The 13,251-nt window shown below is 40.8% G+C and overlaps 1 protein-coding gene across 1 annotated transcript; it reads left to right on the top strand.

Moving 5' to 3' along the window:
- The first annotated feature begins 9,426 nt into the window (after window positions 1-9,426).
- LOC143491067 (leucine-rich repeat-containing protein 3-like) lies at window positions 9,427-13,075 on the top strand. Its single transcript, XM_076989787.1, has 3 exons — window positions 9,427-9,585; window positions 9,875-9,995; window positions 11,470-13,075. Exon 3 carries the CDS (start codon window positions 11,515-11,517, stop codon window positions 12,229-12,231), a length of 717 nt encoding a protein of 238 aa, XP_076845902.1. The 5' UTR covers window positions 9,427-9,585; window positions 9,875-9,995; window positions 11,470-11,514; the 3' UTR covers window positions 12,232-13,075.
- The last annotated feature ends 176 nt before the right edge of the window (window positions 13,076-13,251 follow it).

Genomic DNA, 13,251 nt, shown 5'->3' with positions numbered 1-13,251 from the left:
CCAGCACCATAGTAAGAGAAATATGCCCATGTCATGATGCTTGCACCCAAGTGCTTCATTGTCTTCAGAGTGTGAATTCAGAGTTGACAAACTGTCTATGGCCCTTGAACCCCAAAAAGAACAATTTTACTTTCATCAGTCCATAATATGTTTCTTTATTTCTCTTGGGGCCAGTTTATGTGTTCTTTGGCAAATTGTATCCACTTCAGTACATGTCTTTTTTTTTACAGTGGGACTTTGCAGGGATTTCTTGCTAATAGATTAGCTTCACACAGGCGTCTTCTATCTGTCACAGTACTCACAGGTAACTTGAGACTGATCATTGGCTGAGCCTTTAACATTCTGGCTATTCTTCTATCCATTCGAATGGTAGTGTTGTTTTCTCTTCCATGTCTCACTGATTTTGCTCTGCATTTTAAAGCATTGGAGGTCATTTTGGCTGAACAACCTATTATTGTCTCGATAATGTCTCGAACGACCTATATTTCTCAGGCTTTCAAGGAGAAATGCATGTACAGCATGTGCTGGCTTCACCCTTAAATAATGGCCACCTGATTCACACCTGTTTCATCACAGAATGATTGTCCTAACTGATTGAAGTCCATGCTGCTTTTATTTTGAACACACCCCTTTCAATTAATTATTCAAATACACAGACTCAATAGCATGTATATCATGAATGGTGAGTCTTTTGGCTCTCTAAGAATCTACTGCACCAACTGGTAAATTGTTTGTCAAGTGGTAATATAATTTATACCAAAAATAGGGATTAATCTGGTTAGTCATATTGGACTGTTATTATTTTGAACACTACTGTATAGTCAAATCAAGCACAATTTATTTATATGGTGCTTTTTACAACACATGTGTCCAGATCCAAGGGAACCCATCCTCCATTGGGCGACCCAGCTAGTACAAGTCCAGATATACAGTTCTCTTTCTAGGCCCAGCAGTCCCTCTAATGTGGCTGTTGGGCCTCAGGTAGGAGTTGACATTGGTGCATCTGCTGGTGGCATTGGCACCTCCATCCACAGCATCGGTATATCTGCTGGAAATCCAGACAATTGTCTACGTGCTTTTATGGAAATGTCTCTGTAGAAGCTTATAACCAGGATACAAAATACAGGTTAAATATGTAAACATCAAATTAAACAACCATACAAATGGATATACCAGTGATTAGCATGTGATTCTGACAGGCTCATCTATAGTAGCATAACTAAAGAGAGGGACCTGGAGGGGTTACGGAGCTACTGCTTTCCACCCAAGTCACAACTAGAGTGAACACATGACATGGCTGGATGACAGCATCAACATCTCAGATTACCAGAAGACTCAATGACTGGGGGCCTCTGAGCTCCACACCATATCTACTACATTAACTGAGGGCTTGATTAAATAGGAAAGTCTTAAGTCTAGATTTAAAGATTGGAACTGTGTCAAAATCCGGATTGGAGCTGGAAGATTCACAGCTGAGAGGCTTTAAAGGAGAAGGCTCCAGCTGGATTCTTGCAAATTTTTGGAACTCAAAAATTATTTTGAGAGCGCAGCAGGCGTGATTGGTTATGGTGTGCAATGAGTTCACTAAGATATTGTGGGACAAGACCATTTAGTGCTTCATAGGTCAACAGAAGAATTTTAAAAGCAATTAGATGTTTTATTGGGAGCCAGTGCAATGCCAGGGGAGTATGACTCATGTGGTCTTGTAACGCCGCAGGTGTCATGGAGCAATTAGGCGAACACAAACACTGAGAGGAGGGAGTTTTATTAAAGGGCATTCCATAAGAAGGGTCATACAAACACGCCATGGTCAAATCTGAGGGAGAGTCCGTACACGAAACATAACCAACACTTGAAAGACCTTAGGATTCTCTTTTGAGTCTTGGTCATCCCAAGGTTTCTAATCCTAATCCATGCATAGGGAGTTTTCCCCTTGCCACGGTCATCCCTGGCTTGCTTATTAGAGAGTTTGACCCATGCACTTGTAAAGCTACTTTGTGACAATGTGATAAATAAAATAAGTAAGTAAAATAAATAAAACACTAATAAACTTTACTTACCTGCAGTGTCAAATACAGCACTAAGATATAGCAACATCATGCATGAGGGCAGTTTCAGTACTATGGCATGGTCAAGGTGTCCATTTATATTTAAATATTTTTTTAATTATATTAATTTGCAATTAGAGACAATTAGACAGGGCTGTAGTTGTTAAATAATAATGTATCCAATGTTTTATTTTTCAGTTTAACAGCTGTTTTAGTGATTTTGGGAATAACTCTAACCCTAGTTTTTGGGTATAAACCTAACCCTTGGTTTTGGCAGTATACCTGGTAAGTGTAATGCTGAGGAGCTAGGAGGTGCAATAGAGAACATGGTCTAACAAGAACCAGGCTAATTTCCCTGTTTAGGGTTACCTTGCTCACACGGCATCTTAACTAGCTGATAACAATCACAAACTGAGACATGACATATGAACACAGTACAGAGGACCAAAGAAGAAAAACAAAGGAAACCAAACTGAAGCCGTTACCATGAACAGGCACAAATGTGAGAAACTCAACCAGCCAGAAATGACTTAACTTAAAAAACTTAACCCTACACAGAAAACAAGAGGAATATATACTACTACCGAATGATCAAACAAACTAGAAACAGGTGATTACATTGACAGGAAGGAGGACTAACTTATGACAGGAAAACATATGGGAAGACAACGAAGACATGACTGACAGGGGTGGGGGGCTAGATGTGACAATAAGAGTGAGCCATTAACTATTTGCAGCAGCGTTTAATGTTTTTGAGAAAGCCAGTCAGTAGTAGGCCTACATGATATATGATGCCAAATTGTATCCTCAAAAAAGGATTGCAACAAAATAATCTGATTGCTTTGCAGTGGTGATGAAGACTGAAATTATTTTTAGTATTGATTGTAGCTTTAATGATTCAGATTTTTCACTGAAAAAATGCTAATTCAGTTTTCTAGAACTCATCTACTTTTTCTAGAATATTCCTAGAACTCACTAAAAAGCCAAAGGTGAAACTGGTAAAGACAAAATCCACTAAGAGTGAAAGAAAGATGAAAGAGAAAATAATGAAAGATAAAGATGGCAACAGCACAAAATGGATACAGTTGCTTGGATTGCATTGGAATAGAGTCGGAACAGCAAGTTAAATATATAACAGTGAAAAAAGATAAAGAAATAAAATCAGTCTAATCAAGAGTGTAATTAGGCTGAAGCTCAGATTACATTACGAATAACTAGTTAGAATCTGTCTAGGAAACATCTACACATGGGCTCAGGGGTTGTCATGGATGTTTTAGTAGAGTGAAATTACTTGGCAGAGAAAAGAAAGTGTTTGAAATGCTTTAAACAGATATGTATGCACAGAGTGCAGCAGAGTCTCCAGCAAAACTAGCTACAACAGCTTAGCTAAAGAGAGACAGAAGGTAGCACAGGCATGAGGGCTCCCTGAGACACCTGCACCCTCTGCTCCACTCTCAACAACCCTGTGTGAACACGTGGGTGCGGTGGAAAGACATCACAGCTCTCACTGTCCATACACCATGAAATCTGAAGATTATATGTAACTGAATAGTGGATCTAAACAAGAGAACTAATTTACAAAGATTTGACTAAAGTAAGTTTTAATCTAATAACACTGGAAGGATGTTCTGTAGGTGCTAACATTATGATAGGGTCACCAGTTGTCCTCTTTTACCCGGACATGTCCTCTTTTTGAGACTTAAAAAAATGTCCAGGTGGAATTTCACAAACATCCAGGATTTTGTTTTACTTGAACTTACAAAGAATTTGGAGAAGCATTTCATCCACAAACTAGTCCCCCCCCCCCACTCCGTTCGGTTCACTTGAGTGAGAAGGGGAAGTGGAGAATTAGGCGAAAATTTGTGGATCCACCCAGAATCATGTAGAGCTTTAGATATCAGAAACAAAATTATCAACATGTATAATCAACACTGAATTTGGTAAGCAGCTTTACACCACTGCATCCAACACTTTGCATTGTACTTGGTGATGTATGGCTTGGATGCAGTTGTTAGACAATGGAAATCCATTCTATGAAGATCTCTGCGCACTGTTCCTGAGCTAATCTGAAGGCCACATGAAGTTTGGATGCCTGTAGTGATTGACTCTGCAGAAATTTGGTGACCTCTTCGCACTATGTGCTTCAGCATCTGCTGACCCTGCTCTGTCAGTTTACGTGGCCTACCACTTCATGGCTGTGTGGCTGTAGTTCCCAAACTACATTTTCTTCTAATACAGCTGACGGTTGACTGTGGAATATTTAGGAGCAATGAAAGTTCACAGGTGGCATCCTATCACAGTTCCACACTGGAATTCACTGAGCTCCTGAGAGCGACCCATTCTTTCACAAATGTTTGTAAAAGCAGGAATTGATTGGAACACCTGATTCCGATAATTTGAATAGGCGAGCGAATACTATTGGCAATATAGTGTATATATAGGACTATATATGTCCTATATGTTTAGCATTTATATATCCTATACATGTATCACCTGTATGTCCTATACAGAGGTGTCAATTCCAGGTTCAGAAAGTAAAAGTCCTCACCAGGATTTAGCTCAAGCTTGCTAGATTTTCTAATTAGTGCAATCCAGATAAAATTAGTGGAATCAACACAATCCAGGAAGCCTGAGCAAAATCCTGGTGAGGACTTTTACTTTCTGAACCTGGAATTGACACCTCTGGCCCTATACCTGTATCACCCGTTCACTCTACTGTGACAGCTCACAGTGCTGGTGACCAGAAACACTTTTTTAATGTAAATGTGCCATATTTGCCAATAGTGATTTTCACCCCAATCAAAACTTGTCCTCTGCATTTACCCATATGTGCAGTGAGAACGCACTTGCCCACTGGCCTGGGAATCAAACCCACAACCCTCCGTTCCCTAACAGTGGCGTCAATTCCAGGTTCAGAAAGTAAAAGTCCTCACCAGGATTTTGCTCAGGCTTCCTGGATTGTGTTGATTCCACTAATTTTACCTGGATTGCACTAATTAGAAAATCTAGCAAGCTTGAGCAAAATCCTGGTGAGGACTTTTACTTTCTGAACCTGGAATTGACACCTCTGTTCCCTAACCACCAGACCATGACTGTCCCATGATGTCTTTTAGGGCAACGGCCCCCAACCTATCTGCACCACAAAACAGTTATATGTCAGACATTTTCATGGACCGGCCTTTAAAGTGTGGGGAGTAAATACAACAAAATGAAATGATACGGCATAAAAACAAATATAAAGTGCATAAAAATAAAACTCACCATACCGATGGATGTAATTGGTAAATGTAATTACTCAAACTCGATAAAATATATATTTTTTCTGTGTGGCCCTGTACCAAATGACCCATGGACTGGTACCGGTCTGTGGCCCGGTGGTTGTTGACCGCTGCTTTAGAACATCCAGAGCTGTTAATAGTTAATCAGTGTATCGAAGCCTAACCCTAATCCCAACATTAAACCTAATCCTAGCTTTCTAATCCTGTTCTTCTCCACCCTCCCAATGTTGAATTTCCATCAGACAAGAGTCTAATCTGCATTTCTCACAAAGAAAACTACCACAGTCACTGACGGGGAAGGGGATAAAGTAGAAATGTTGTAATTCTGGAGTATCTCACTGAATCCAGACAGAAACACTGATAAATTGCTTCATTGGCTGATATCTAAAAAGCCAAGAAAATCCAATGATGGTATCTAATGTCTACAGGAGTAATTGATTTCCAAATTATATGCTGAAAAATTTATTAACAGCTAGACAGCTAGACATTAGTAAAAACTGCCCCAAACCAATCCAAATGCTGATGAACTTTATAGAAAAATAGGTATTGGCTGTAAAAAAAACTTCACATTATTTACACCTGAATATACTACCTTACTACAAGGCACTGATTTAGATTATTTAGCTTATTTAGATGTTGCAAACATGAAGAGGACATAATGCTTCCATAATGCCCCACAGTGATCTTAAGAGTCAGAATGAGGAGGAGCTGGGTGGGGTTGGTGTAGGACACGTAGGTGTAGGACATGCAGAGAACAGCGTGAAGAATGTAGAATGGCCATTGGACAGCTGAGCTGCTCCTCTTCCTGGGAGTCCTGTTAGGATCTATGGCACCACACACTCAACAATATTTTAGATCAAAATCTGTCAGCCTTTGGTAGAAGTAAAACGTGAATGTCTCAGCAGGTTAATGATCCAGAACAGAAGGCTTTTACAGAGGCCCAGTCACCTGTGAACCCCTGTGGGCCGTGCTGAACCCGTGGGCCATGCTGCAGAGGGGAACAGAGTACGCTTAGGAAGCTCTGAAGAGACTAGATCCAGAGGAGCTGTCTATACCTTTATTTGATTTCTATCATTTTGCTCAATGCCACTACCTTGTTCCCTTTTCTTCCAATAATACGAAATCACTTAATAGCTTGAAATATCTCATATTTTCCACACATGATTAACCAACAGAGACATTTTTTCATAGAATATGCCAAAACTTCCAAAGGCCAGTGCATGTTAAGATGCCAAACAGACAGGTGGTCAGGTCAGCATGACGCTGTATTACTGCCATACCCAGCATATTTAACCAGCATTCTGTCATGGTGAGACATTGTGATAGGGCTTTAGAGGTTGCACACGCACACACGAATAACTGAACATGAGCTAATGAACAAGGTCTTGCACAATACCTCTAACATTCTGATGAACATATGTGAAAATGTACATACACAGGCCTAAATCTGCCTGTTAGACTCCTCATAATTATAAGATCGATTGCCTTATTTCAACACAGCTGAAGAATTTAATGTGTGTTTCTGTGTGATCTGAGCTACTGCTATCTCACAACTGTTGTAGATGTTTAGTTCTGAGATTAGTTGGAATTGCATACCTCACAGGACTGAGACCATTGAGACCCAGTAATGTCTCACTAGCCAAGTCAGCAGCAGCACATAAACAAATAAGCAATTCCAGCCACACACTCAAAATTAGATAAATTACTAATAAATAATTAAAAACAAGAAGTCATGAAACAATTATTCAAAACATCTACATCTATGTGATTACTTAACTTCAATGATGGGGCAGTTGCCTTTCAGATTAAACAGAAGAAAAAAAACCCAAAATGATTGGTCAGAGAATCATTTATAAAAAAATGTCTGTGTTTTGTTTGACACTGTGCTGCCTGCATATATATAGGAATTCCAATTTAATCTTCTACCTACAAATTCAAAAGAACTTGCACAGCAGATGAATGACCTCTGTGAGGAAAAATACATGGCTTCCAGCTGGAGAGGTGAAACAGGAGTGTTTATGGTTAATTTGTAGGTAATGGTTATTCCACATAAAGCTAGAAGAGAGGGGTAGATGTGTGCAAGAGTGTAGAATATATGGCCTTGCAGGTCAAGGGCTGCATTGTAACTCACCCCTGCATGTAACTCACCCCCTGTGTCTGACTCACCCCCTGTGTGTGACTTACCCCCGTGTCTGACTCACTCCTGCATGTGACTCACCCCCTGTGTCTGACTCACTCCTGCATGTGACTCACTCCCTGTATGTGACTCACCCCTGCATGTGACTCACCCCGTGTCTGACTCACTCCTGCATGTGACTCACCCCCTGTATGTGACTCACCCCTGCATGTGACTCACTCCCTGTGTCTGACTCACTCCTGCATGTGACTCACCCCCTGCACGTGATTCACCCCCTGCATGTGACTCAACCCCTGTGTCTGACTCACCCCCTACATGTGATTCACCCCCTGCATGTGACTCAACCCCTGTGTCTGACTCACCCCCTACATGTGATTCACCCCCTGCATGCTTTCAGGTAGTGAGACCCTGTGGAGCGGCATACAACATGCAACAGTGTGTCTTTGATTACAAGCATGTATATACGCACAATCTAGTCTTTTTTTAGCATTACCACAATATGCACTAACACCAACTTTGTCATTATGTTGTTTTAACAGAGCTTGACACACAGCGAGCACCCTGCTGGAGTTGGATCTGGGTTTCATTCTACCACACAGAACGTCTAGCAGGTTTCTCTGCCGGTCACATGAACTGTTGAGCTGTTTCCGATATCCCACCGGCAGCTTCTGCCTTCTGTGACTTGTGACTGTACTGCTATGGAAAATGATGTCCCTGGTGCCATATATTCTGGAAGGTATAATTCCTCTGGCCATCTGTCAGTGTGGTGAACATTTAGAAATGGAATGCTAGTTTAGGTAATAACCATATTCTTCAGGAAAAACACTAGACACTACAGATCAGGGCTTGCACAGAAATACTGCACATAATGTGACACTGAACATCACCCAGTCAGGCTGACTGGTCCTGGTTTATTCTGCATTCTTTACTGCTTTGTACAAAGAATAACAAGCCAACAGCCAACAGTCAAATGTCATGTCGGTATCTATGAGATGTGTAGCAGAATGACAGTAGACTGGTGAAAATGAAGCATTATTCTACAGCAGGGGTACTCAACTGGCGGACCGCGGTCCGGATCCGGACCCGAATGCAGTCCTGTCCGGACCCAATCTCATTCCTGATTAACTGGATACAGACCAAAAAAAAACCCGTATTTATTAATTTTGACGGGAGGTTTAATTTTAAACCGGAGCATTTATTTCAGGGCTATTGAAAAAAACACTCCGTCATGAGTGTTACGCCGCTCAACTACCTACGTCCCCCCCCCCCCCCACCAACAACTTACGTTCGCCATCACCGCCGCCCCGGACCTCAGGTCACAGCTATCTGCCAAAATTGGACCGCGGAAAAATTTTGTTGAGTACCCCTGTTCTACAGCATTATTCTATTTACAGTCCCTTTTAAATATTGTACTGTTTTCTTATTATTGCCAAAATAAAGTGCTAAAGCAAAGCTAATAATAAATCATAGTTTTCACTGTTTTCACATGAAATGTGTTTGCAGGAAAAGGTAACAATACAGGTAAGTCAGTTTATACTCACAAATGTCTGTATATCCATTGGAAAAACAGGATATTTTGTGTGAAGAGAAAAAAATTCTTGATTGGGCACACTAGATCTATATATAATAAACAATTGTGAATCACATATATTTGATTATCATGTGAAAAGAGGTATAAATAAATATTGAACTTGACACCCAGTGTAATGTTTCTCACTTTAATCTTCCTGCCATAAAGTTGGGTGTCTGTTAAAATAAAAGCTAACGCTCTAACATTGACTAAACATTAAATGAAAAAAAATGTTTTCATTTAAACATTTGAAACCTGAGGTTTCGGAAACACAGAGGACAAACAGGCTGATATGTCAATTACTCGTAGTTCAAATTCCTGGAAGACACCATCCTCTTTAAGCATCAGTGGGCGGGGCCGTGTAAACGTGTTCGTCTTGAAGCAATAGGGGGCGGGGCTTTGTAAACGTAAGTAAGTTCTGCGCACCTTGTTTTGCGTGTCTCACACGTGAAGACATTTTATGTCTTATTATTTTTATTTTAAGTGCATCTTGTCACAAAACAACCCTTAATCGTGAATTTGTCCAGATATGATCAAAGTCTGAAGTCACAGGTGCGTACATACAATAGATTTATGAGCTGCTCGATGAAAACTTGAGAGGACGGAATGTCGTTTTTACCTGTAAATGTTTGTTATTTGAATGCGTCGCTTTATTTTCAGAATCAGAACTAGTAGTAAAATTGTTTATGTATTTCATCAAAGACGATAATGATGATGATAGTAATAATAAAAACAATAATTATAATAACAATTATGATGATGTTGTTAATTATAACATTTTCCTTGCTGCCTAAGTGATAAGGTATGTAGATTTATTTGATGTCGTTTGTCTCTGTTTCAGGAACGAAGTGTTGAACTTAAGATATAACCTTTTTTCATGAAGTTTACTTCTGAGGCTCTCTCCCCCTGGACTGCGCGGTCGTCTTCGCGGTAGTACTTACGACAATGCAAAATAAGCTCAGGCGAGTAATAAAAAATATACAGTCTCTTATCAATGGTGATATCAACTGCTTAAAGCAGTAGGTTTCAAACAGAAGTGTTTGCCTCAGTTAATATAGGAATGGCTTAATATCGAATTATATATTCAACTTCTACTTTGTACTTAAATTCACGCCGCAAAAAGTTCCTTATGTGCCATTTTTGTTTTTGTAAGACGGTGTGTATCTGTCACTATACGTCCGTATAAGTGAAGGTCAGGAAGAGAACATGTGGATATCAGATCCTGTGCATGTTCGTGGTAATATCATATCCTGGTATTGGTAACGTCAGCGTGGAGTGAATCTTAGACAGACAGATCATTCTGAGGAAAAAAATGTCAAAAACGTTTGAGGAAACCTGTTTACAGCATTTGAGCACTGTTAAATGTGGGAAGCAGCTGTGGAACACATGTAGACTCTGAGGTTCATCATGAGTCAGGGAAGATCTTTTGGTTTTGTTTGATGAACTTACAGTAGTTAAGAAAGTAGTTGATTCCAATATAGATCAACAAAGACATGATTGTGTAGCAGTTGTATCTAAAGGGTTTAACTTTGGTATTTATGTCCAGATATTCAGTAGTGTACAAATGTTGCCCCACTTGTATCAAGAGACTCAGTTTCTGACATGAAAGCATACATCACATTATCTCTGCACCACCCATATGTGTGAGATGCCACTGGGTTCCATGTGGCGTTTTCCATTAATGTCAGCGTTGTATAAGACATTCATGAAGTTATAATGAAATGTTTATGATGCTTATGTCCTCAAAATAATTTAAAGCATCACTCTGCATATGTTGGTATAACCGCATCACCATCACAGCTTTGAAATTATTTTCTATTATGAACCTGAATGGTCCTTTTATGGTGTTACTGTGTACCTGCATGGTCTTGCTAGGTGTCCTATATCTCTGATATACTGCTAACAATTTTTTTATTGTATAATTATTTTTAATTTTGTGTGGCTAATCTTGCGATGTGATGCAGGATTATCATAATGTAATAATGAATAAGTCAACACAAATGCAGATGGGAGTATTATAGTGATCAATAACACATTGACCAAACACATGCTCCTTGGGCGTTACCTGCACTCTCTCACATACTAAATGTATTTGGTTTAAATAGCATACTACTGTCAGTATTATTTAATGTGCGTGCATGATGTAGTTGTATTAGAATTGTGCATTTGTGGTCTTGGATGCTGTCAGTGGTCCTGACTGCAAAAACGCTTATGTTGGCTTTCCATGGATTATCAGCACACAAGGGCACATTTCATAGTTCATATCAGATAAAAATATACACTAACTAAGTATCCAATGATGTGCACAAGAAGATCATATTAATACTAACATTCTTTGCTATGTAGGTATAGCAGCATTATTACCTCTTTACATTCTGCCTCGCTTCGACAATAATTTATTTGTTTTCTTGTTCTGTTGTTCTTTTTTCCATGTAGGCGACCCTTCCGTTCCAGGTGTGGGTCTATGGCCATAGAGCGGTGATGATCACAGGTCTAAGTGTGGTGTGGGTGCTGTGTGGCCTGCTTGATGCAGGTTGGTGGGCCTGGGTAGGTGCTGCGTGTCCAGAAGGTTGTCAGTGTGCCTGGGAGAGCCAGTCCGTGCTGTGTGCTGCTGCAGGCCTGCGTGAGGTCCCCCGGGATTTGCCTTTAGAGACGGTCTCACTCCACCTGGAGCACAACCTTATACGTACACTTCCTGAAGAGGCCTTCCAGGACCTCCTGCACCTGCAGGACCTGCACCTGTCTCACAACCAGATCGACTCTCTTGCGTCCGGAGCACTGCGTCACCTCTCGCCCGACCTGCAGTTCCTTGACCTCTCCCACAACAAACTACAGCACGCCAGGCGGGAAGAATTTGCTGTGACTCGAGCAAAGACGCGACTCTACCACAACCCCTGGCATTGTGACTGCGCCCTGCAGGAGCTGATCGAGGAGATCAACCTGGAGGCTGAGACGCTTGATGGTTTGGTGTGTGAGAGCTCAGCCAGGGGAGCGAACGAGGGGAGCCGCTGGGAGGAGCCCGGAGCCGGCTCCGCCTACACGGGTCAGCCGCTGGTCAAGTTACTCCACTCCGGGGTCAATTTCTGCAGCATGAAGCGCAGAACAACTGATGTGGCCATGCTGGTCACCATGTTTGTGTGGTTCTTTATGGTCACTGTGTATGTGGTGTACTATGTAAAGCACAGACCAGGCACATAAAACTGCTTTCCTGCCCCGAGCACCCATTACTGTCACTGATGCCACATGTTTTCAGTGGTAACGATGCAAGTGGGTTCGATTCCCAGACCTGAGGTCATGACTGAGGTGCCCTTGAGCAAGGCCCCTTAACCCCAACTGCTCCCCGGGTGCCGGGCTAGGGCTGGCCACTGCTCTGGGCACGTGTGATCCACAGCTCCCTAGTAATCACTAGTGTGTGTGTGTGTGTGTGTTCTAACTGCACAGATGGGTTAAAAGCGGAGGACAAATTTTGATTGCGGTGTAAAAAATCACAATTGACAAAATATGGCACATTTAACATTTAAATGTAACTAAAATTGCTGATACGAGCAACCAATGATTTATAAAGGAAAATCACAAAAATTGTGTATATTGTATAATATATATATATATATAAATAAGTTTCTAGTTATCAGGAGTGATTAGATTTGTGCAGCATCATAACTTGCAGAAATCATTCTTTACCTCCAAAAATGCGTTTTTCAGTCTGACATAATGGAATGGTGCTGAGGATGGAAGGAGGTAAAATTACTTTGCATTAATTCTTAAATGAACCTTTTTTAGAATCAATATTTATGAGCATTTTATCATTGCATTAATTATGCATGTAACATGTACATGTTTTACATCATAATTCTACATCCAGTGTCAGATGTGAAGGAGGTTCACCGCTGAGCCTGGAGGTTTATCTCTCACATCTTCTCATCCATGCAACTTGTTTCTGTCTGTCAGCTTTCCTGGAAATGCAGCTCTGAAATGTGACAGTGTCACTTCTAAGGGTGCTAAACAAATAAATATTCAACTGAATTGAAACCTTGGTGTTCAACCTTGGAGTCCCGTGTGTGTGTGTGTGAGTGTGATATAAGGCATCACACAGAGAGTAAACCAGTCCACACTATCTCGTAAAGATGAAGAGGTTTAGGCTAGCACCGTCCACACCTGGCTGACATGTGCACCACAAACTTCATGACATTTGTCCATCATTCAAACCACAAAACTTTT

This window comes from Brachyhypopomus gauderio, chromosome 1 (assembly GCF_052324685.1).
Source record: "Brachyhypopomus gauderio isolate BG-103 chromosome 1, BGAUD_0.2, whole genome shotgun sequence".
Lineage (NCBI taxonomy): Eukaryota > Metazoa > Chordata > Actinopteri > Gymnotiformes > Hypopomidae > Brachyhypopomus > Brachyhypopomus gauderio.
This window is presented reverse-complemented; position numbering and strand designations above follow the sequence as displayed.